At 38.0% G+C, this 26,189-nt stretch overlaps 1 protein-coding gene across 1 annotated transcript in view; it reads left to right on the top strand.

The window, feature by feature from the left end:
- The window catches only part of DLG5 (discs, large homolog 5 (Drosophila)), a 70,145-nt gene that overhangs the window by 17,004 nt on the left and 26,952 nt on the right, over nucleotides 1-26,189 (top strand). Inside the window, exons 4-16 of the mRNA XM_010293351.1 lie at nucleotides 694-837; nucleotides 3,221-3,404; nucleotides 6,624-6,883; nucleotides 10,576-10,888; nucleotides 14,942-15,172; nucleotides 16,272-16,456; nucleotides 17,118-17,243; nucleotides 18,005-18,137; nucleotides 21,061-21,188; nucleotides 21,819-21,994; nucleotides 22,565-22,668; nucleotides 23,403-23,495; nucleotides 24,396-25,415. Coding sequence (XP_010291653.1) covers nucleotides 694-837; nucleotides 3,221-3,404; nucleotides 6,624-6,883; nucleotides 10,576-10,888; nucleotides 14,942-15,172; nucleotides 16,272-16,456; nucleotides 17,118-17,243; nucleotides 18,005-18,137; nucleotides 21,061-21,188; nucleotides 21,819-21,994; nucleotides 22,565-22,668; nucleotides 23,403-23,495; nucleotides 24,396-25,415 — 3,097 coding nt within the window. The remainder of the gene's footprint in view (nucleotides 1-693; nucleotides 838-3,220; nucleotides 3,405-6,623; nucleotides 6,884-10,575; nucleotides 10,889-14,941; nucleotides 15,173-16,271; nucleotides 16,457-17,117; nucleotides 17,244-18,004; nucleotides 18,138-21,060; nucleotides 21,189-21,818; nucleotides 21,995-22,564; nucleotides 22,669-23,402; nucleotides 23,496-24,395; nucleotides 25,416-26,189) is intronic.

Below are 26,189 nucleotides of genomic sequence, written 5' to 3'. Positions count from 1 at the left end.
ATTCTGACATGTTTTCTCATTCATTTATAGTAGTTTAAAAAAGCGTCGTAACTCTCGATCAGATAGGGAATTCAGCAGAATGACTTGGTCAAATTAGTTAAATTCAGTGCTCGATTAGCGAAACCTGTCAAATTCTGCCAGCACAGATGCACTGTAATTCTTCCCCTCAACCCTAATGCTGATTCTCCTGGGGAGCTGTAGACAAGGTCCTCCAGCCGCTGCCTAGCTGAGAAGTTTTTCCTAGGCCAGGTCTCCACGCAGCCTTCGCTTGACTTCGGCAGCCTCTTTTCAGCCCCGCTCGCACCGCAGCTCTGTGCTCTCTCTTTGAGAGTTTTGACATGGTAGCCCTGGAAGACCGAGCGTGCTGTGATTAACTTGTTCTAGTATCAAGTGACAGTTCTGCTCGGTGATAATACGGCTGCTCAGAAGAGAGGTGCATGTACACTCAGGACTATTTTTGGCTGTGTTAGTGTTAGAATTATCTCATTATTAGACATTACGTGTCAGTATAAGACAGGTTAAAGTCACTGAGTTTTTATTTGCGGTTGCATCTTAATGTGCAGTGCTCAGTATTTAAAGTAACCCAAGTATCCACAGTTGTGTGATACTATTCATTTATGGGATAGTAATTTCACAGACTCTTCATTTTCTTTAGTAGCTGATGTTCAACTTCATATTCTTTTTCCATACTAGGCCTAGTCCAAAACCAAATCATGATTATGAAAGACTGAAGATTCAGTGCATGAAGGCCATGTCAGACCTACAGTCCCTGCAGAATCAGCACACCAAGACACTGAAGAGGTGTGAAGAAGCAGCAAAAGAGGCAGACTTTTATCAGTAAGTATTAGTAAAGCTATACGAGGCGCTTACCAGTCCGTGCTAGATAATAAAGTATTAGAACATGGTAGTCAAATAATTTTTTTTTTATTTTGTTTTTCCACTTAAATCATAAGATCAGTGTTTGCATGCATCAGATAAAACATTTCTGGCCTTTTAGAAAAGATCAAGTATGGATTCCTTGTTTTATTTTGATGAATTTGAGGTACAAATCCCAGATGTCTTGATGGAACACCGACAAGGAAAGCATAGTTGCTGACTTTCAATTACAGTCCAATAGTTTCACTCCTAGGCTGGAGGGCAGAATATAATTTGAGAGAATGTAATTTGTTACTGTTTTTTAATAGGTTGTGATAGCTGTCATGCTGAGTTGTGTAAGTTTTAACACAGGCTTAGACCAATTGTAAGCATTTATGAAAACACAATAAAATCGAGAGAAATTGGTGAAAATTTGTAGCATGTATTTCTTTAAAAAACAGTCATTGGTGCAAGTAGGAATGGGTTTTCTTCACTTGAAAGGAAGACAGCTCAGAAATAGAAATGCAGATAAATTCTTGGTTTGAAGTTTATTTCACTTAAGTCTACACTGTAAAATGTGACTAATATTTAATGACAGCTTTTGTTTTCATTGGGGGCTGCTAGTTCTTACATAGCACTTTCACCCACAACTCTTCAACTCTTAAACGATAGGCATCGTTTCCTTACATTCTTCTTCCAAAACAGAAAATAGTATTAAAGATTGTCAACAGGTACAGATGTAGCAAGTTGTGTGGCTTCTAAGAAAGATGCAGACAACAACAACAACTATTTAGTTGTTGCAATGGGACAAGGTGTAATGGTTTTAAACTAAAAGAGGGTAGATTGGGACTAAATAAAAAGACGACGTTTTTCACAATGAGGGTGGTGAACCACTGGCACAGGTTGCCCAGAGCAGTGGTAGATGCCCCATCCCTGGAACCATTCCAGGTCAGGCGGGACAGGGCTCTGAGCAACCTGCTCTAGTTGAAGATGTCCCTGCTCACTGCAGGGGGGTTGGACTAGATGGCCTTTAAAGGCCCCTTCCAACCCAAACTGTTCTGTGATTCTTTACGAAGAGCTTTTTTCATAGTTCCGTTTGGGGATTTCATTTGAGGACAACACACGTTGAAATCCATGCATGCAATTTCTCTTCATCCTATGAGTAATACTCAGAGTAAAGAAAGGAATCAACTATAATATGCTATTCAAATGTTATTTTCTCCTGCAGTAATTCTTAGAACCCCATGCTTTAAAAAAGATAAGTATAAATTCTTTGGAATGGTGAATTTCCGACAAAATCTGAATGGCAGATGAATAACCTACATGTAAAGATTATGTGTATTTAATTGTGTGAATATAATTTTTCAAAGGCTTTTTTTTTTTAGCACATTGTCCTAATTTGAAGGATGACACTTTTTTTTAAATGCACGGGAAATGTTGGTGTTTCACTTCATAATAATATCTTAAAATTATTCTATCTATTGCTGTGTGTTGTATGTGTTTTTTTAATAAATATGGCCTTTAGACATGTTACCGGTAGGTGTGAGAGTTCAGTTTGAATCATTCTCTTTCAACAACAAAAATACTTTTCAGTATCCAAATGTCAGTCATTATTTGATCTGTGGTAGTAAAATACATTCAGTTGATTTTTTTTGTTCTTTTTCAGCAGTGGTCTGGTCTAATTTTGGACTGCTACTTTGAATTATAACCTGAATGATAGCCTCATCATGTGGCGCTCAGTTGTTTAATTTTTAAGTGAGAGTGTATTTCCTTAAATAATTATGGCTTGTGTAATGAAGTTTGGAGTAACTTTGCTTTTTACCTGCTTGAATGTAATCGAAACATACATAGTGTTTTTGTTGGTTGTGGGGATTTTTTGTTTGTTTGGAGTTTTCTTGGTTTGTTTTTAAAACAATAGCATACAAGGAGATTTTTGTAGTTCCCATCTGTACTTTGGTTAGCTGCTGCTCAGCTGAGGGGCCCTAGAGAAAGTGGAGGTGACTAGTGGGGTAATTCCTATTACCTCCAAGATCATCTTCTCCTGACATTACACCATTTCTGTTTGTCTATCTGTTTGCTTTTAAAATGGCTATGAAATGGCATTGGTGGGTGGCATAAATCCATCCACTCTTCTGATGTTTGAGAGCACTGTGTACTTCCATGTATTTTCATATTTATGTCCCTGTTCATTTCTGATTTTTTTTTTTCTTTTTTTCCCCCTGGTGTTTGGAATACTCTAATACGTGGAACTGAGTTAGCTTGACCCGCTTTCTTGGTAGGAAACTCATGCTTGAAATGAATCAGTACAGGACTTTGTCCTGGCAAGTTGGCCTCTAAGAGCATTTTTTTGTGTGTGCCATGGCAGCACGTTGCACAGCCGGCTGCTGAGTGACCAGTCACAGCTGAAGGAGGACATGGATACCTTGAAGAGGAAAAACACGCAGTTGGTGCGAGAACATAATCATCTCCAGCAGTCCTGTGAGGAAATGAAGAGACTTCACGATGAGGATCAGAAAGAGATAACGGACCTGCGCAGCCAGCAGCAGCAGGTAAGCTACAGCTTGGAGTGTCAGTGCTAGAAGAGATCACGGGTTGCTCCTTTGATAAATACATCAATAAAACCATACGTGCAGTGCTGCTGCCTTTTATGTCTTACTCATTCTAAAACATTTGCCTTACATCTTACAGCACCAGGAGAGAAAAGGAGATCTTGGCTGCTAATTGATTTTCTGTGTTTAGCTGGAAAAAAGGACAAGGGATATAGAATATTTGGTGGTATTGAGAAATTTTGCTGCAGAGATGAAGACGTGCATGAGGAAGATAGTATATGCATTAAATTTTTTTTAAAGCGGGTGGAGAGGCATCAAAATCCTAGCTTGAAGTTGCAAAGTGATTAAGAAGATGATGGTTTTCCTAGGGTGTTTTATGGGACAGCGCTACCTTTAAACTTGCATGGTATGTTTGTTTTTTGGAAAATATCACAATAAAACAAAACGAGTGACAGGTATGTATTGTGGGTTTTTTGTTTGTTTGTGGGATGGTTTTGAGTTTTTTAATGAGTTCTAATGACACCATAACAGTTTGGGGGATGATTGAGCTAAGTTTGGTTATTTAGGTTTGCAGACTCTATTCAGTTAGAACAAAGCTACAGGTTGATTAATGTTTTTGAACTTAAAACAAAAGAAGACAAGCTTTTCAGGAAGAGGTGGACATTTCAGACTTGTATATAACAGGCTGTCTCTAGGGCAACATAGTTCACACACTCTGAAGAAAAGTAAGAGTAATAGTAAGGAGCAACTGGTCATATCAGGTCCACGGTTCACCTATGGAAAAGTCTGATCATTTAGTTAGAATCTTCCAATAACATGTGGAACGGTTAAACAGTGTATCTCTGTTAACTCTGTGTAGGCTGATTCACAGGGCAAACTTGCAAGTCAAATATTAGGCTTCAGAAGCAAAACCTATTCAAACAAAAATAATTATTTACTAGGGTAGGAGGGCCAAAGGTCAAAGCAAGCTGGACATGCTGAATGGTGCTTTAGGAGGTGCTTGAGGGCTAGTGCAAAGAGGAGTGAAAATTTTATTTCCTTTTGATCCCTTCTTCTAATATTATCTTGAGAGTTCTGCTGTGAAATGGTTTAGTGGCTTGGTTCAGAAGGGGCTGATGTTCTGTGTAGCAGAAATGGTTTGCCGTGTAAACCTGGGCAAATGGCTTAATTGTTGTGTGTCTGTTACCCATCTGCAAAGCAGGGATGTAAAACCTCCAAGAGAAGGCTATTGTATTTTGAGGTTCTGTCCTGAAAGTTGAAATTATCTGGCAGCTCAGAAGGAGGCTAAAGTATCATTTCCAGCATTTATTTAAAGAAGTTCAGTCTCATGTCAACATCACGATTAAACCTTTAAAGAAAGCTCTGTATGTGACTCTCAGTGAGAAAGCTGTGTAACTCCATTTCTCAGCATGTCAGAGTGAATCATGGTGTCCCGAAGGGGTGCCGAGAGTCCTATCTTGTCTGTGTCATTTCTCATCTGAACTGGTCTAACACTGTTCATGTTGATCCCTCTGACCTCTTGTTTCGTCATTGGGCCGTAGCAAAACACAACTTCTCGGTGGCCCCAGAGAGCAAAAACTTTTGATCAGGTTACTCTTCCTGTGGGATTGTCATGGATTTGCTCCGTAGCAGCTGACCAGCTTAAGTTTCTGCTGCTTGCATATGAAGTGTCTTGTTGCCATGGCTGTCTTCCTCAGCCCAGCTGGGACTATTTACTTCTCCTCAGGCCGGGATTTTGAATGGGAGACTTGCCTTATTACACTGCTTCCTGCTCACGGCGTTCCTGCCGTCTTCCATCAAATCTCTGTTAGCAAGTTTATGCTGAATTCCATCCAATTTCTAGTACATTGATCCTTCTTTTTTTTTTTTTTTTAATTATTTAGTGTGTTTTCTGCAAAAAGGCATTCCATATATGCTTCAGGCAGTGCAAGGTGGTTTGTTTCTGTTTGGATTCTCAAATACTTGGTTTTCAAACCTGTTCTCAGAATGCTTTGGGAAGTAGTCTTCGGGAAAATGGCTGTCTTGAGCAGGTTTAAATCAACATTTATTTACACTTTACATACAGTTGCAGTTTCTCACATGTTTAGCATATCTGAAATGGTTCACTGAAGCATGCTAGCTAATCATGGGTCCAGCTCTGAGCAGATTATGGTACTGAACCCACCGAGGACAGGGGTGTCTGTGGAAATAGCCACGCCAGTGAGACTCACCGAAGTGCAGCCTTGTTCCAGGATGGCTTCCTGAACAGTAACTCACTGCTTTTACATATCCTGGTTAGTTAAAGGAGACCAGTGTCAGGCTGAACAACTTTGTCTCTCTTACCTTGCCTGTGTAGAGAAGTGATTTCCTGACAGTAACGGTCGGGGGGCGGGGGGGGGAAGGAAGGAAAGGCCTCATTTACAGGCACTTTTTTCTTGCCTTTTGAGAAGGAAGAAGGAGTAGATTTGTTCATTAGGGGATTTCTGTTGTTTCTGGACATTTATCATCAGTGTTGCTACTGGTGTTGCTGGTCATTTATCATGAACATGGCTATTTACAACAAGATTCTTATGTCAATGGAAATTAGTTTGAGACTAAGATTCAGGTCAGACTTTATTCATGTTTAAATGGATTTTTCTCGTCCTGATTATACTTTATGGATAGCTTTTGAAACACAAAGCTCTGTGGGTAGTTCTCAGATGAAATACTGTATAAATAGTAAAATATATGCCTATGTGTATAACGTATTTAGGGTAGATTTTATTCTCTTGAAGTTTTAAATTACTTTGTTCATGGAGGATACAGGCAACCTGTCATGAATGCCACCTCGTGGTCATTTCCTAAATTACACGTATCATCTTGGTCATCAAATAACAATTGCTTCTTGCTAAAACTACAAAGTACTTCGAAAACAACGTGAGTTTAATAGCTGTTGGTAGCAGTTACCAATAAAGAGGTAAACTTTAAACTTTTAACTTACCTTAAAGAGGTAAACTTTTCATAAACTTGTGCTCTCTGACTTGTGATAAAGTAGATTTTTTTCCCCGGTTAGCATTAAGCATATATAGTAATGCTTAGAGTAACAATAATGCCTAGAAGAGCCTCAGTGTTTCCCTAGTCGTTAAAAAGAAGGATTACTAAAATTAGTTAATATATTTTTGTTCTATATAGACTTTAAATGGAATTTATTGGACTGATTAAAAATGGAGTTTATTAATATAGTTTCTGGTATTTTTTTAGGTTATGAAGCAAAATGGCTCATCAGAGATATTAAATAAACTTTATGATACAGCAATGGACAAGCTAGAGGGTGTGAAGAAGGATTACGATGCCCTAAGGAAACGGTACAATGAGAAGATCGCAAGTCACAATACGGATCTGAGCCGCCTAGAACAGGCTGAGGAGGAGAACAGACGTCTTCAGAAACAGATTGACATGTTAATGAAGCAAAGGGACACAGCAATACATTTTCAGCAGCAATATTCGACCTCTCTGAGAAGGTATAGTCAGGTTTTGATACCTTCAGATACAATGAGAAAGCAGTAACAAATCTAATGTAGCATCTTATTTTCTCTGTGGTAGAACGACAAATACTTCTCTAACCTTTTTTATAAACTTTTCTCTAGTTTATGTTATCTTTGTGTGATGTGTTTCCATGGAAGATTTTCCGGAAAGTCCTAGAAGGCGTGATGGGGATGTTTATTTGGAGAAATGGTGTTTTTTCTTGAGAAAAGGATTTCCCAGTTAGGGTTTTGGAATGGCATGAGAAATTGTAACCATAGTTTAGCTCATGTGAGAAAGGGATAGTCTGTCTTTCAAACTATGCTTATTCTTAGTTGTAGACACAGGAGTCAAATACAACCAAAGTTTTGTTAAACCTCAGAGTTAGTGTTCCAAACTCCTCAATGGGTGATGAGTCCATCCACATATATATCTTTATTTAGATAGAAGAAACAAGTCAATAGGAGCATATAATTTCTAAAAGGTGTTTAGCAAATGAAGATATTGTCAAGCTTCAGTTACTTTTTCATGACGTTAGAATTGCAGACCATGTGGGACTCGGAGCCAGAGCTTCAGGCTGGCAGCAGAGTTCACTGGATGCAGATGTCTGGGAGTCTCACTTCTCTGGGAAGGTGCTGCGAGCAGCAGAAGTGCCAGAACAGAAGAGCACAGACAGTGTGTCACACCACACTTAATCTCTCTCTGCTCCTCCTTGATACTAAGCCCACACAGATACCCGTATGGGTCAGGAAGAATGCTAATATACATAAGGCTTCCAAGGAGCATCCGTGGACGTGTTGAGAATGTTTTCATAGACATAAGTTAGGGATAATACACAGCTCCCACAGACTAGTGCCAAAAAATGTTATTTTCCACATTTATAGACTTCCAGTATTTAAAAAAGGTGAGATTGAGCATAGATAATAATGTACACATGAATAGTATGTACGTAGTTGTGATACATCTAATTAAGTTACAGGAGAATATGAGTAATAAGAGAATAAGTTATGAAACTTAGACTGACATGGGGTTCCTGAAAGTGAGAGAAAGCCTCATATATACTGCAAGAAACACTGCAACCATACTGATGTATACAGAAGCTCAACATATTTATATTATGGCCTTGTGATTTAGCTGTTCTTCTTGAGATGAAGGTGTGGTTTGATACTAAGCAGGGGTTGGTTTTAAGAATTTCATGAAAGATACTAATGTTCCTGTGAACCAGTAATCCAGCGAATTTAATATAACTGAACTTTTTTTGCCTTTTATTCAGTTGGCTTTGCGTCTGGACTTCATTTTTACTTGTTTCTATTTATAGAAACGTTTATTTGTCTTACGTTTATACCCTTTTTTCATAACCACAACCATATTTTGCTGGGTGACTGACCAAAACTATTTAAAATGCATTTCAGGTGAATATAGTTTTCAGAATATAAGACTTAACAAACTTGTAGTTTGAGGCTGAATGGGTCATAAATTACAACACTGATTTTTTTTTTTATTAATACCAAGTGTAAACACAGTCAAAATAGGTTTTAAAGAGAGCAGGAAGATTAAGACTCCAGTGGTGGCCCAGCTCTCATTTTCAATGAATCTTTGGCCTTAAAAAATATCAGAGAAGTGTTTGGCCTTTTTTCTTTTATTTATAATGCTGTCACAATAACGCACAGTACATAAATGCTACTAAGATTATTTAGTTGGTGAATTATTTAGTTTGCGGGTTACAAATTAGCTATATCGGCTATCTAATTCCTATGCACTACATCTCACACTACGTGTGTGTGTGTGTCTGCATTTTGAACGTGGGCTATGGCACTCGGACAGATCTGCCTGTGGTTTGCAATTGCGTTGAAGACAAAGCAGGTGATCCTGGTGAGGGTTCTTTTCAGTATTGGTTGCTCCTTAGAAACCCGTGCTTGCTGCTACTGACCCACCTAACCCTGTTACTTGCAATCCATTCACAACAGTTGTTAGAAATGGGCTTTCTCTACAGAAGGCTTCTGCGAAAATCTGATCCAGCAGCCTGTATTTCCTCCGTAGGAGGCAATGCAAGGCCAAGCAGGACCCGTGTGTTTCAACTGGAACTCTGCTTTCAGGTTTTTATGCAGGATTTTATCAGTATTTAATATGAATGTTTCTCTATGGCAGAGACTTACCTTTTTGATCAATTCCCCGTGCTAGTGTGCTCCTCATGGTTTGGGGTTTCCCCCCCGCCTTTTTTTTTTCCCCCTTCCTTACCGATGACTTTTTTTTTTTTTTTGCAAACATTGCCTTAAATCTTTTCTCCTCCTCTCTTGCCTTTTATTGTCCCAGTGTTGTCCTTGATTTGACCCCCAAATAGTTTTCAAATGGACTGTGGGTTCTCATGTGGCCTTGAGGTTGTTTGGCATAGTCTCCGTTTTAGATTTTTTGATATATCCTTGTACTTCTCCTATAGTATATTCCTCTTACCTTCGTGCTCATGGTTCTGAAAAGACAGAAGAAATCCAGACTGTAATATGTTAAATCTTCTGTACTGCCAGCCTGATTATCTCCCAAACTGAAGAATTTCCCAAAAGGAGCAGGGTTGTGATGGTTTTGAAATTACTGGCAGGTGCCTCGGTGATGCTATGGCAATGCTTTGAATACACTGAAGCTTTCAAGGAAATATCTGAAATTGAGTTTACAGCTCTCTTTTGGGAAAGGTCGGGCAACATGCTGGACTAGACAAGAAATTGCTCTTTTAAACAGTCTGAGGCATTTGTGTGCGAGAGAGGGAACGAAGTCAGCCAGAGGTTTGTGGGCATCTGAAATTTGGATAACCCTAAAAGTCCATCAGGTTAGGTACAGTGTTTCCACTGATGGTGTTTAACTGGGAGTTTTGGAAAAAACTTGCAAGGAAATCTTAGTGTCCAGTTGTGGTAAAATACTGCTCTTGGGAAAAGTTCCTTTTCAAACCTATTTGTGAAGTTGTCTGTGGAATTATATTCCCACTTTTAAGAATGCTATGTCAATATAAACACAAAAGTTAGTATCTTTAAAATAAACTTTCTATGTCCTTTTTTTGATTGTGCCATACTTCAGTAGGTTGTAGTGACAAAGTGCATGTTTTTGTCTGTGTTAAATTTTTAAAAATTGCTTTTGACAGTTTAAGGTACTTTGCATTTCAGTTTTACTGGATGACCTACTGATGAAAACAAACTGTAATGTTTGAATTGCCTGTCCATTGTCTGCATTTTCACTGTAAACCCACTTTTTCCCTCTTCTAAATCATCCATTGCTAACCCTGTGGCATATTTGGGCATGTGGAAGTTGTTCTGTTTCTTCCAATTTCGGCATTTGTTTCCTTTCTTCCCACATGCCTGAGAGTGTGTGTTGGGAGAAGGAATTAACTTCTAAGATGAGCAGAGCTCAATGCAATAAATAAGGTTAAACTTGTGCTATTTAAATAATGGCAGTGTTTTGCTTCCCTTTTTGAATAACTTGATAGACATTTACTTGTAATAATTAAACTAATTCCAAATTATTTCTAACAATTTTTATGTTTCAGGTCCTTAAAGAGGCTCTCTAATATTCCTAAAGGTTCCCTAACTTCCATTTTGCAAGGTTGTGTTCTACCAACGCAAACATTCGGTTATCCAGCCAAATCCTTAATATATGAAAAAGGAAAATGAAGAACAAGTATCTTACTGGCCTTTCTGCTTGTTTTTAGATTTGAATCGGTACAGCAGGAACTAAGCAATGCCACAGCACAAAACAAAGAGTTGCAGAGAGAGATGGAGCGATTACAGTCGGAGGTGACAAGGTTCAAAACAATGCAGCTGAAAGCAGCAAAGGATGCAGAAAAATACAAGGAAGAAAGGGATTCAGTTTTCAATGAATACCGCCTCATAATGAGTGAGAGGGATCAAGTAATTAAAGAGGTAGATAAGCTTCAAACAGAGCTGGAGCTTGCAGAGTCCAAACTCAAGAACACTTCTTCTGAGAAGCGTGTGGCTAGTGAAGAGATGGAAGCTTTAAGACAGGTACTAACCTATTGTTTCAATGGGGAAGGGAAGTGAGTATACACTGTTGATACTAGAATCAGAAGTGTATGACTGATTAATGGAAAACAGGTATGGAGTGCAAAAAGGACATTACATGCTGGTGTTTTCCTATAGCAGTCCTTTTTGCTATCAATTAATTAAAATTGCATGTTTGAATGGAGTACCTGTCAGTTGAAACTTGCTATTCCCTTGACTTAATTCTGTTCTGCTGATTTACAAATCCTTCCTTTACTGTGTTAGTCTTCTGTGCCTTTTCAAGTAATGCTGTCTGTAACAATAGAGCTCTAAATATTCATTATTTTTAACTTCTAACCTCTACAGGAACCACTGGATACTACCTACTATGACTTAAGACGGTACATGATAAAGTAGTCTCAAATATTTATGCAAAGCCTGTGCTGACATGCATGTTCTTACTCATTTGCCCTCCTTCTACCTTTTAAGTTAAAGAGGCTATTTTGAAGTTTTTTTCACTAGAACTCAGGCATGCCTTAAAGTGCGTGAAACCAGAACTTCGTATTTTTCAGCAATATGGTCTTAAAATGCTTATATCACAATCATGTTATAATGATGCTTTTAAGATTTCCCACAGTTTACTGCTTGGTTTAATTTCAGCTGACATGCATTGACTTGACCCTTCAGTTTACAAATACTTAATTTAGCATGAAATAGATACAAGGAAATGTATTCCATTGCCTATAAATCTCATTTTACTTTTTTCACAGCATTACATCTGAACAAAATGCCCTTTATGAAAAATTAAGGTGTGGAGCCTTTTTGAAGTCACACCATTGCTGAGGGACATAATGTGGATTGTGACATACAGCATCAGAGCTTTTAAAAATAACTAACTTCTGGTTTTAAGAATTCATAGTTTTCAGCCCTGCTTATTTGCCAGCTAATTAATGTAGCTTCTACAGTGAGCGAGGTTTTAATACGTGTTTCATACCTGTTCTGCTTCCATCAAAGCCATTAATAGAAATGTCTGCTGCTGATTTCAGCGGCATCAGGGTAGGTCAGGCCAGCAGGCCAGCACGAGAAAGCTGGACTGTCCTTGACTACTTAGCAACAACTCAAAACATCAGCACCTTATCAACATTTTCTCATCCCAGATCCAAAACATATCCTCACACTAGCTTCTGTGAAGAAAACCAGCTCTATCCTGGCTGAAACCAGGACAGTGGTAAGGAATACTGATGGAAATAGCCACAATTAGTCGTTCTGCTCCAGTTTGTTATATTTCTCATTGTGGCACTGTGAATAATTTGCCAAAGTGCTTTAAGGGGCACGAAATACGTGGGTGATCCCTCCTACTTAGATGGCTTGAAGGGATGCTTGAATAAGAACAGGAAAGAGTTTTAAGACTGGTGAGTGAGATGCTGGCAGGGCAGAGGGATGCATTTTTCTTCACCCCCAGAACTGTCCCATCAGAAAGCAGAAATAAGTGCTTCTACAAAGCAGAACTCGCAGTGCTGTGAGTTTTCTTTTTGTTCTTGTTTTCCCTTCCCGTAGCTATAACACTTATGCTTGTGAGCAGGTATGTTCCTATGACACATAGTCCTGGCTTGCTGCAGCTGCATGCAGTGCATAAAGGATTTTCTAGTTCTGGCAAGGCAAGTGTTTGAAAGACTGAAAAAAATTGTTAGTCAAGTGACACATTCACTTGAAATAGTATCCTGAAAAATGCTGCTACATAAGTAGGGTTATCCTGTCAGTGAATAGTTGGTCTGGTGCTTGGCAAAATGTCACTTAACGTTCTTCGCTCTCCTTGGGGTGCACAGCAGCTTTAGGTGCCCTGTCATATAGTGCTCACTGACTGATTGAATCCATTTAGGTCATTTTAAATGGAGTTTCTTCTGTGAAATGTGCGTTTGCTAGTGTATCTTTTGTGTCCCAAAGAAATGCGAATGCAACTGAGATGGCAAAGAGGTTGAGGTTGAAGAGGCATTATATCATGAGCAGTTACAGATGTGATCGGTCAGTCAATTTTCTAGTTAAATATTTAAGCCTTACTGGTTACACATGCCCGAACATAATGGGTTAATTTACATCCCAAAGGTAATAATTGTCTGGCATTTATAGATGATAGAGGAAATCCCAGGATTTTGCACTATGGACAGTTTCGGATTAAGTTCTTGTGAGTTTGGCCACTCAAAGCTAGGGATTAGATGCTATAGATTTCCCCCTCTACTTGCCCGGTGGTGTTTTTGTTTGGCATAATCTTTTACTCCAGCAAATACTTAGAATGTTGTGTTTCATCTCAGTGGTAGTCAGCTTTCCCCTCTGTTTAACAGACCTGTTGTATTTTATCCTGTGTGAGGTTATTGCACTATATTCATATGTGAGAACTTACTTCAAACATAAGAATTTTTCACAAATTCAGAATTGTTCTTCAAACCAAGCCACTCTCATGTTTCCAAATAGAAGCTGTTCCAATCAGTGCCAAATGGCACATTGCCCTGTGCTGTCATGTTGTAATTTTGTGCAAATGTCACAGGAAAAAGACAGAGGTGAAATTTAACTACTGACCACTGGAAGCGATGGCTGCTCTTATTCAGATAGTTTATATCGAGCATGCTGGAATAAACAGTGGCAAATGTGTATTTTTTTCCAGTCACCTTAAAGTACTGTAAATTCCTGTTTAACAAAGGGCTTTCTGGGAACGTTCCCTCTGCCTTGATACTTGATGACTTTCATTTCTGCTGCATGGTGGAAAAGACTTAATACTTTTCAGTAAGTTTTATACACTCATTTGAATGTTCATTTTACACGGAATGTAATTAAGCTGTGAAAAATGTTGCTTCCAGTACTAAAAGTTGCTTGCACCACCAGATGGGTCAGGGATTTCTCTCTTCAGAAGTACTGAGCAACGGAAACTCTTACTGATGTTGAAAAAACCTGAGTGCTCTGGTAATTGCAATTCACTGACATGTTTAAAATTCACAAAATCTAGTGCTTGTTGGTTACTCCGCAGCAAAAATATGTTTTAATACCGTTGCAGAACGTTTTAATAGCCAGAGTAGCCTTAATTAGGTGTGCATCTCAAAAACAATTATGTTAGTAAAGCAAAATGCAGTTGTCACCCATGCTTTAAATACTCATTCCTTGCAAATTGTAGTGGAAAATGCAATGGAAGTCCATTTATGACGTGGTGTCTTTCTATCCTTAAGTATTTGGACCCTTTCCTTCTTCTGTTTTTCAGATGTCAGCTGTCTCTGGTAATCTTGTTGAGATCAAAACATCAATAGTTTCCGGCTAGGAGTGCCTATGTAGAAGGACTTCTTTGTAGCCATTGGCTGAATGCTTCTAGAGAGCTGGACCATCTCAAAATGTAGTGGCATGAAATTTGACTGTTTCAATGCCCCATTCTTCCAATAGGAAATCAGTTTAAACTATTTTTAAAGGACAGATTGTATTTTAGAGCTATATTCTACTCATCTTTTTTATTATGATGCAGTTGAAATCAACATTTGATACATAAGATGTACTGTCACTCTGCTTTGTGGCATACTGCAGTTTTATCTTTGAACATCCTGTAGTTTGCACAGTGGTATCTTACTGGCATCTGACTTAAATGTCCCTTTAAAACTTCTGAGGAAGCTGTAAGATACTTATGTAGCTGGGTTGGCTGAATTATTTCAGTCCTATAAAATCGAGGCCATTGCTTAAAAATATTTGCAATATATTTTTACCCTTTGCCATAGTTAAAGCTTGCTTTTAAAACATCAAGTCTGACCGGTTAATAACCTTCCCTCATTTAGGTTTCTCAAAACTGTGAGTGCTCCCAGGTTCTTGCTTACTTGTGACATAGCACTGTGTTACTGTGATGGTGTGATATCTTTAATACCGCATTTAATATTCCTTGTTGGTACTTTGTTAGTATGTCATGTGAGCATGGTCTGTTTTCTCCCTTTTTTTCAGAACATTAGCGGTAAACACTCTAGGCTTTTAAGGTGTCAGTGTGTATCCAGTTGAAAAGATGAACTGTTTCCTTCTGTACTTAACCTACTGCAAACATGGATCTTGTTTTAGGAGCTGAACTCAGCTCTAGTGGAAAGAGATCGAGCAATCTGTGAGAGGAATGAGTTGCTGGAAAAATACTGTCATGAAGTGAAGGACAAAGCTGAGGCCCAGAAGGAACTTGACCAAGCTTGCAAGGATATAGAGACAGTCAAGGAAGAAAGAGATGTTGCCAGGAAAGAGAGAACAGAAGCTATCATCCAGAGAGACCATCTACTAAGGGAATATTATCAAGCCCGTCAGGTATTGCAAGTCTTCACAGATGACTTTTCCTTTCTTAGCTTCAAAGGGTCAGTAATTTTCAAGAGATCAGTTAAATGCCTGGGCATATGGGGTGACAATCAAAAGGCCAGACGTGACTTTTCATAGCCTCTGTTTGGTCTTATTCGTTGCAATTTTTATTGTTTAATGTTGAGGTGTGAATGTAAACCTGGGGTTTAAGATTCAGTGCTCTCTTATTTTTGAATATAATTATAACTCATTTAGAGAGAAAGAGTGCTTTAGTAGTCTGTCTTTGATACACATGCATTCAGGTCTTAAAAACATTCCTTCGTGGTTTAATCTTTAAGCAAATGACAAGTCTAGTCAGATTCATTAGAATCATTTGTATTTTTGAAATTAACCACACACAGTTGTTTGCAAGCCCATGGCCTTCAGTGCTTGTGGCGGGCTTTACTGTTGTGGTTGGCATATACTTATTGTGCTGCAAGCTTGGAGTATTCTCTGTGTATTTGTCTTACTGTCGTCACCATCTCTCTTGTTCAAAATAGAGAATGTTAGATGAACAAGTTAATTTAAGAAGAAAGTAATTCTTGTCTAAAACAAGGAACATTCAAACAAAACTCTTCTGGAATTCCATTGCTCTGCTTTGGAGTTAAGGGACCTGCGTGAATCACACAAGTTTGTGTTTGTGAACATGTACGTCTAGTAGTCCCAGGGTAAATAACAGATGTTAGTGCAGGAAATCTGTGTTGTAACTGCGTATAATAGCGTATCTGATGTCTAAACAGCCTTGAAGTTTTTTCCCTGTCTGCTAAGCAGAACTAGATAGAAGCATGGAATGTCATCTCTGAAATACAAAATGTTCACTGATGTTATTTTAAAGTGGGGATCCTTATTCATGTAGATTGTATTCACACAAATTTGTGTGCCACAGAATGAAATAAATTGCAGCGGTGTTTATCTTTTTTTTTCCCCAAAAAAAAGTTGCCTTTAAGATAAATAAATATTTTTCATGAAAAATGAGAATTGAATACATCAAGCAATACATGTATAGTAAAAGCTGTTTGTGCATGCTTAAACATTGTGCCTAAAATACTTATCTGTGTTTCTTAATTCCTAGATACAAGATTCTGCTACCCTAGACATAGAAAGAGCAAACAAAGAAATTGAAATGCTTCGGAAACAGTATGAGGCGATGTCACAAGAACTTAAGGAAGCTGTCCAGGAGGCAGAAGTAGCCAAGTGTAGGAGAGATTGGGCCTTTCAAGAGCGGGATAAGATTGTTGCAGAAAGGGAAAGTATACGGTAAATGAGTGCTAGATGGTACATGAGTCATCTTTGTAATACCTTCTGTGCAGCTGATGCAATTCTAGGACTTGCTGGATTTTACTAGCACTTTCTTCAACTTCTGCATTAGCTGTCACAGGGTGGTTTTTTGGATGTTTTTTTAAAGGTGAGGACACCTTACAAGATACTTTGCTTTGTCTGTGCTTTCATACCCGTAATATGTCTCTAGAAAATACCATGGATCCTAAAAGCACTGCTATGTAGGAACAACAAATTTTGCTTTCTTCTAGGCATGATATACCTTATCTTGCTGTGGCTGTAGTTCTGCAAATAATTCTTTACCTGTGGGCACATTTTGCAAAAAGTGCCCAATGTATTTGCTACTAAACATACGTAAGGAACTAAGGAAAAATACTGTAATCAGAATTTTTTTCTGCTACTTTAAAGTAGTAAGTAGAAATAAAGTTTTGAAAGGGATGAAGAAAGTTTCTGTTACCTTGATAAGCTTTTCCTTAGGATCTAGCATATGTAATTTTTTACTTCCTTATGCTTCTTTTTAGAGGAAGATCTTTTGAAACTGGTTTTAAAAATTTTGCATTAACTTTACCATGTGGTAAAATGAGATTGTTACTTAGCTAGGGTTTTAATTAACTAAATTGAAACTTCTTTGCTTTTGAAGGACTTTGTGTGATAACTTAAGGAGGGAGAGAGATCGGGCTGTGAGCGACTTGGCTGAAGCTCTTCGCAATCTGGATGACATGAGAAAGCAGAAAAACGATGCTGTTCGTGAACTGAAGGAACTGAAGTATGTTAGAGAAATGACCAAACTGCATGAAAGTTTGTGATAAAAACTTTGGTTTGTTAGCTGTGTTCGCAGGTGAACCATATGCTGTTATAGCTGTGGGCAGCTATATTTGATATTATATGTGGATTCATGATTCATACGTCCATGATACTGTATGTGGAAATATTGCCTATATTTTTAGTTATCATGGAAATTATTGTGATGGGCAGGATCCTTAAGTCTTACTATCTTAATCTTTTTAGCTTATTAATGAGACACATTCAAAGCTTTGTACTGTGGAGATACACTTAAGCAATGTGCGTTTCTTGCACTGAAGTTGGATGAACTGCAGTTTAGTTCCTCCCAGCTGTATTCTCACTGGTTTATGAATGCAAGGAAGATGTGCATCATATGTCATCTCGGGTTGTGGAAGAGGTTGATATTTATCATGCCCCACTTGTACTGAGCATAGTGATGCAGCTCATCTGAGTGTAAATTAAATGCATTTTGGGGAGATGTTAGAAAACTAGTTGTGTACTCCAGTCATGTAAAAACTAATGCAAAAAATGTAAGGCTATGCTAGGACAATGTATAGAAAAGGAAAAGTCGATTTGGTAGCAGCCCAAGAATATTGGAGAAGTGGAAGCATGGGGCAGATTTTGGCACATTTTGAATTTTTGATTTAGAAAACAAAATATAAGGTATCTCACAATGATAACATTATGAATCAGTTTATTTAAAAGGATTGTCTCTGTCTATAAATAATCGTTTTCTTTGCCTAGGGAGAAGATGGAGAATCAGTTGGAAAAGGAGGCCAGATTCCGTCAATTGATGGCTCATAGTTCCCATGACTCAGCCATAGACACAGATTCTCTGGAATGGGAAACAGAAGTGGTAGAATTTGAAAAAGACAGAGTAAGTCAAAACCACCAACTTCATTGTCTTATATATTGGATAGCTTTGAAGTCAATGGTAACATCTTGATACTACATATGATTAAAAATAACTCTAATCTATACTTTTTTTTTTTTGTTCTTTATTTTTATTGTGTGAGGAACCACACACGCATATGCAACAAGTGTGGTCACGTTTAGATGAAAGTAGCTGACAAAACCAAGCTCTTATATGCAGGCTTTGTATTTTTCTTCATTTGAATTGTAAATAAAAATACTTCCTCCATCTGATCTTGCAGGATACCCAGGTCCACGTACTATAAAATACATTTAAGTTAAACATTTAGCGTTCTTAAAGTTAGTGATGCATTGCAGAAATAGCAGCGCTAAGGCAGCTGAAACTTAAGATGTGATGGAAACACTGGCATCAGAGAGCCCAGTCCTTTACTCTTACGGGCAACATCACTTACAATCTATGCAAAAAACAGTTAAGCTTTTACATGAAGTTAGTTTTCCTACTTCTGCTCAGATTAGGGGTTTAGAAATTTTAAACTATGGAAAGTATTTATTCATGATGAACATATATTTTAGGGCAGCATTGCCGTTCAGCTTAAAAATCTGGGATGAAAGGAGATGCTAATCTCTCTTGCTTGTCTGTAAGGGGGAGTTAAATCCCTTTTTCATTTTGGCATACTAAGTAAAGTCCTTATATTTAGCTTTCCAGATAATGAAAGGATGTAGAGGTTATCATAGTAGTACTTTTCTCCATTTAACTTTATTTTTCTTCTTATTGTAGTCTAGAGTTTTTATTTCACTGTTTTGTATGTATCGAATGCTGTTCTATTTGAAGTTTTTGGCTGGCATATCACATTGTTTCCTAAGAGTAATATTTTTGACTCCATAGAACACACAGGTGGTCTTCCAGATTGTGTTTCATTTATAACAGCTTCTGCATATACCAGAATTTCTTTCTCCTTCCTGAATGACAAAGTTTGTGATTTAATGCTGTCAAATGAAATCCCTTTTATTTTACTGCAATATTTGGAGTCATCTTTTTTTATGCTCTTCCAATCTGTCTGTGTTCTGACAGAGCATCCCAAGAAAACCACTAACACGTTCCTTTTTTGACACTAAAAATATTATTTAGTATTGTTAATTGTTGAAATATACAGATTGAAAAGACTATATGAATTGAGTACCAGTGCTGATCCATCAGGACCACTGTCTCTAAATGCTTTCTGGGATAACAATTTCCCTTTCACTATGCGCTTTCATCTCTTTTGATGAGCTCCGTCATCACTGGATTTTATACATTACCATCTTCTCCATTTTAACAGATAACTAATAATTTTGCTTTTCCATTTCTGTAAAATTAGTTACAAGTGTGGCATATGCTGTACTTTTGGTAAACAACGTTGCAGCCTGATGAATTTTCCATCCATGTGCAGTTATTTAGTTACTCTTTCCTTCAAAGATTGTTCTAAATGTTTGCATTACTTAGATCGAATGTGTAGACTTTGTCATTTGAATATGTTTCCCTCTCCTAAACATAGGGATTGCACTTGCTGCTATCAAATTATAGTAATAATATTGTGCCAACCTTGATTAGATATATGGGAACATCCTTGCTGACCTGACCTACCAGCATTTGAATTCCAGGATGGAGATTATAGGGTTGAATAAGTTTAAATCCTTTTATTTTTGCTTCAGCTTCACCTGTCTGCTTCAGATCATGTTCTACATAATCACTCAGCTCAAAGAGTGAGAAATAATATTCACTTTGCAGCTCTGAGGCTGTGCAACGATACTGTGATCTCTACCCGATCTGTATTTTATGGGAGCCCTATGCTCTTCCTATGAACTTTTTCCTTATGTAGAAGATTTGGAAGAATCATAGGAATTTTAGTATATTTTTAGTAGGTTTAGCTGAATTTAATTTCTGGGTAATATTCATATTTTTGCATGTTTTATCGTCAGCTTTTATCGGGCATCTTTTGCACTCCCTGAAGACTTTTTGCTCTTCTGATTTTAAGGGGATTAGTCATTGAACCATGTCTAGAACCATGCCTTACATGTCTGATTCAAGCTCTATTTAATTTTCGCATGTTAAATTTTAAATACCAAGTATCATTTCCCTTCAGTATGCTGAGATGGTTAGTCCAGTTGATTTCCAATAGTTGTCTAATTTTTATAAGTGTATTATTTAACACTGAAAAGAGCAGTAATAAATCAGATTGTGTTCAGTTCATCCCAGTTTATTTTCTTGGACTTCTTTCTTACAGTGATCTGGCCATTTACCAAAGCAAACAGAAAAGTAAAATTTGCCTGTTTGGTTCAATGACTGGTTTGTTAAAGATGTTTATCAGTTCTCACATCAAGGATGATCTGGTTTGGGCCAGGGTTGGTAGAATATCGCCTTTATTTAGAAATGGTCCCCCATAATGTTAGAGCTCTCTTTCCTGTTTACTTCTGGTCTCTAGCCATATCAAAGCGGACATCTTTCTGAGCTCATCACTAAGACACAATGCTGTTTCCTTACCTTTACCATTGTTTTTTTCCCCCAAGTAATGCCCATTTGTGGGGGCCATGCCTTTGTCCTTGTTCTCTCATTACACATCCAGCATCATACCTTAAAACAGGTTATATGTGTCTGAACGTGCTTTCTCACATGCTCTTCTGCTTTCCTATTCCTCTTTGGTGAAGTTCCCCTTCTGCATTATTTCAGCCTTAATCTGAGAAAGAAGGATCGTTCTAATGCCAGAGGATGCCTAATAACTAATGGAATTGGGAGCTTATATATTGAAGTACAGAATATAAAAACTTGCCTAGAACAGGTACCCTGTAAATGTAAGTGCCTAGTACAAACGTGCAGTAATGCCTCTTGCTAACGACAGCGCACAATGCTTGCCAGGGCAGTTGAGTCACTTGTTGGTTATATTTATTAGGATGATATGGACTTGAAAGCACTTGGTTTTGATGTGGCAGAAGGCGTGAATGAACCATACCTCCCTGGAGACTGTGGGATCTTCGTTACCAAAGTAGACAAAGGAAGTATTGCTGATGGTCGATTAAGGTAGGGTTTGACTTTGGAAGACACTTGTCTTTTGTTGATCATAATAAACTTAAATATGAGCATATTGTAAATTGTCTTCAGTTTTTTCCATTTTTTTAAAAGTTCTTTTTTTATTATTGGTCATGGAGAAGACCAATGCCTAAAAGCATTACAGAAATGAAACACTGACTCATCCCTTAACACTTGCTGGGATTTGATATGTCTCTTTGTGTCTCACTTGCTCTGTTTATTATCTTCTCAAACTTTGATCTATTTATTTAAATTTTGGGAAAGACATGAGGGTGAGCTACTGGGAGAGGGCAGGGAGAAAGGAGAGTAGAGCAAGGGATAATTTGAAACCTGCTCCTGTTCTTAGCGTCAATAGGTTTTTAAAAACTCTTCTCTATCCAAAGAGTTTCTTTTAAATAAGGAGCAGTCATTAGTGATTTGCGGATATACTTTTGCTAGTGAAGTGCATTTTACTTTTAGCTGCTATTTAATGCTTTTTCAGGAATGGAGATCTCCAGATAATTAAGGATTAGCATATTGAGATCAGCGCTGTTGCATCCCTTTTCATGAATGTTATTCATGTGCTGTGTCCAGCAAAGTATGCTTATAACGCTGACCTGCTTGTTTCTGTTTGTTTACCAGAGTGAATGATTGGTTGCTGAAGATAAATGATGTGGATCTTACTAATAAGGATAAAAAGCAAGTTATAAAAGCTGTTGTAAATGGAGGAGGTGTTATTAACATGGTGGTTCGAAGAAGGAAGTCTTTAGGTGGTCGAGTGATAACACCTCTTCACATCAATGTTTCTGGACATAAAGGTATTGGCTATGAAGGATGTATGTAAATGGTATGTGTTGGTTCAGTCAAAAATGGCTTGACAAAAAGGTACATGTTCTGAGCCTCTGTTTAAATCCCATTTAAACTGTAACTTCCTCCTAGATAGGGATTTTCACTAACTGTTTTTTGAAAACCAAGAATGTTAATACTGATGATAGCTTTGTTCTGTAAGTACAGGTTTTCTTTTTTGTTCTTTGGTGGGTTTTATTTGTGAAGCATTTTCACTTTTTTGGTTGGTTTTTTTGGTGGATTTTTTTTTTTTCTTTTTTTTAATCCTTAGTTCTAGTTAGCTGCCCGTCTGGAGTGTTACTGGGAGTCTAAACAAGACCGTTAAACCCATCAGTCACCCCAGTTTTGTATGATTATATTAAACTTTGGGATATCCAAAATCCCTGTTTTCCCCTGCTGTGTTCCTGTTTCTTTAAAAGAGTTTTCAGAAATTGAAATTCAACTGGTTTGGTAGTTATTTCTTTCTCATGCAGGCAGGACAGACATGTTGAGTAAGGTATTTGAATTGCAGGAGTAAAATTTTTTTTGGGGTTGTATTTCAGATAGTGGAGTCAGTCTTGAAAATGGAGTATTTGTTGCTGCTGTCGTGCCCGGAAGCCCAGCTGCCAAAGAGGGTTCCCTTACTGTGGGAGACAGAATAATTGCTGTAAGTCTTAAGGATGCATCCTCCTCTTTATTATTTTTGTATTTATTTTGAAGTCTTATCATTGATGCCTCTCTTTAAGATCCCAAACTTTCCAATTAATTTTCTACTTTCACTGTATCATACTCTTTTGTATATTCACTAACTGTTCGTTATAGATCGATGTGTTTGTAGGCTGAGGGGTTAATATAATGTGGAGTTGATTTACTACGCTTCATTCGTATGAGAATTTTTGACAGAGACACCGACTTACTCTTCATGCTTGGCTTTATATATAATGATAATTGTGATTTTTATACTGAATAGGACAGGTCAGTTCCAAAAAGACATCCCTTGGTTGGATGAAAGGTTTCTTGTCTTTTAAATTACAGCATCACAGATTTCATCCTTTTGGAGGGGAAGTTTTTCACTGGGTGCATTTGCAGCCTTAAACAACCTGTCTGATGTATGACCTCTGGTGAAACGGAAGGTGGTTACTGTTGATGTACAAAGGCACAGAGGCTAATGTAGTGAAACAAGTGTTGTTACACTGTGTCTTCAGGAGGAATTGCAAAATTATGGTTAGTAGGCTTGGTTTTTAGTGGAGAATGCAAAAAGACAGGACAAGGTCAACTAGACTTCAGTCATGTATACATATAAAACTAGTGTTTTCTCTGTTTCAGAGATGCTACCTTAAGATGTTTCCCACCTGCTGCCTTTGGTTTATGGATGTCTGTGTTTGGTTTTTTTTTGTGTAGATCAATGGCATTGCACTAGATAATAAGTCACTCACTGAATGTGAAGCTTTACTACGAAACTGTAGGGATTCCCTTACCCTGTCACTGATGAAGGTGAGTAGGAGAAGCTAAATTTGCAGAATTTTCTTGAACTGATACAGAATTATTTCAGTTTTTCAGGGAAGAGTATATGAAAAGATGAATATATCATCATGGGATAGTCTCTGCTAAAAATAAGACCATCTGGATGCATATCACTGGTAGTACACTCACTCAACAGTTATTTCCAAAGCAAGGCTATTGTGGCATCTGGTAGGAAATGAAACTTATTTATTGCTCTTCTTTCTCGTTTGTTTACTGGTCATGTGAAATGACTCCTAGCAAAATTGCTTCTTGGTTTTTGCTTCAGAACTGCAGCAGTTTTGCACATGAAAGATAAACTCCTTCCTGACTACAGAAAGGTTTGCTTTTAGTCAGGAGGGAGTTGTGCAGAAAACCGAACTCTGGCTATTGCGAGGATTAAGCACAAGGCTTTCTTTTTCAGGCTTATTGCTATAAAAATATTATTCTGTTTTGCTTATTGAGTTTAGAATCCCATTATTCTGGGCCTGTCACACAGGCTTTGAGAGTGATAATTCCAGCTCCAGAGAGCTTGAGGTTTTAAGAAAGTAAAAAGATGGAATGTTTGAGGGTAAATGGGCATGACTTAAGGTGACTTATTAGCATAACTTACCAGGGGTAGAAGTAGAATGCAGGTCCCTTCACTGTCAATTCAGTGCTTCTGCCACCATCTGGAGTTGCCCTTCTGGAGTTGTTTGGAAAATGTTTCTGAAAAATTCTAGCTTCACTTTATCTGATGTTCTGTGCTTTGGAATCTGTAAGATTTTATTAAACTGTTCCCAGCTGTATATATACATGTCTTGGTATATATTCAAGTATAGGTAGATCAGAGAGGCTAGAATATGCCTCATACTGAACAGAAATCAGCCATAATAATAAGGTTTTTTGTTTTAGGTTTTTCCTCAGAGTTCATCTTGGAGTGGTCAAAATATATTTGAAAATCTGAAGGATTCAGAAAAAATGCCAAACTGTAGGGTTCACGCATCAGAGATACAAGCCCAAAATAAAAGAAATGTGAAACTCAACAGCTCAACCCAGACTGATATTTTCAATCCAGACATCATGGATGGCAAGAAGGACCAGAGCGATCAGGGCAGCGGTTCATTTTGCGATCACAAACCTTTTGCTAATAACACATTACGAGTAGACTCTCATAGGAACACAGTGCACAGTTGCCACAGTAATTCAGAACACAGTCTCAGCTCCTTCAGCCCAGAGACGTACGGAGACCGAGGCTATGGAGCTGTTGACTTGGACAACAGGAGGCTGCCTTATGAACCTACAGGAGCTGACTGCGTGGTGGTTGAGACTGCATTTGACAAAGGACATGGAACTAAGCATAGTGGTGGTACCTGGCCAAAAGTCATGGTTAATATCTCAGCAACAGAAACAGAGAAGTTCTCTGTGTACAAAAAGCCAAAACAAAGGAAATCTATCTTTGATCCTGATACTTTCAAAAGACCGCCAACCCCTCCCAAACTGGATTACCTGTCCCCTAATCAGGTGACAGGCCATTCACCTCAGCCATCAAAAGCTGAAGCAGCTTCAACTCCTCCAACTCCTCCTAAGAGAAGTGACTCTATAAAATTTAAACATAAACAGCAGGCAAGCTCTGCATCAGAGTCTACGGTAACAACTGGATCACCACCCAACAGCCCAGCTGCTGCCCAAGCTCCAGTTTCCTTGGCACTTAAACAGGACTCTGCTACTCTCAAGGGGCGCAGCAGGAACGCTGGGCATTATTATCGGGAGGAGGGAATTGATGGCACTCATCTCTCTTCAAGGAAATCCTGTGAAGACGATATTGGCTTTCAGAGACTTGAAGAGCCAGAGATTAAAAGACCAAGGCCAAAATCAGCTCCTGCTCTGAGGCATAAAATGACCCCTATGCCCATTCCTAATCCTGCGCTTCAGGTAGAAGCTTGGTATACTGAAGTACAAAACTAGAAATCTTAAAGTATATTTTCAATGTGGTTTTGAGTGTCCGTTTACATACCATAACAGGAGAAGCATAGCCCGTTCTCAAAATCCAGGTCACCTGAGAAGCTACCCCAGGCTCAGCTGGCACTTTGCAGTATCACAAAATACAAAACCCAATTCATGGAGTTGCGGTATTTAACGGGCAGTGGTGGCTTCCGAACAGAATGATAGGGTTCTGCTTAGCAGCCACATCTTGGGTTTTAATGCTGCTTGTTGGAAGATCTGGGCTTTTCCTTGTATTTTTTGAAAACTGAAAAAAATTTTAAATGCAAAGAGGCAGATTTAGAAAAACTGAAAATAGGGCCTCCTAAGTTTTACAAAATTCAGATTGGTTGCCCAGCTCACTGTACAAATTAATGGAAATAATTATACCATATATAATAATATAATATAATATTATATTAATATAAGAATAAGTATACCATTCACAGTGTTGTTTTTTGTAAATGTTTCTATGTGTCTAAATAACTTTGTAAATTTAATCTGAAATTCATGGGGTGTTAGGCACATTACACTGTAAAGAGGGACTGTTTATGAGAATATGGTTTAATAAAACAGTTCAAAATGAGAGTATAATTTGTTAGGATAAACAATCCTGCTGTGGAGATTGTGGGTCATGTCTTACCAGAGTAGGCAGAAGAAATTTTATGCAGTCTAGAAAGAAAAGAAAGAAAGAAAGAACAACCTATTTAGAGGACTACATTATAT

The sequence above is a fragment of the Phaethon lepturus genome, unplaced genomic scaffold (genome assembly GCF_000687285.1).
Source record: "Phaethon lepturus isolate BGI_N335 unplaced genomic scaffold, ASM68728v1 scaffold978, whole genome shotgun sequence".
NCBI classification, from domain to species: Eukaryota; Metazoa; Chordata; class Aves; order Phaethontiformes; family Phaethontidae; genus Phaethon; species Phaethon lepturus.
Note: the sequence above shows the minus strand (reverse complement) of the source record. Positions and strands in the feature narration are given on the sequence as shown.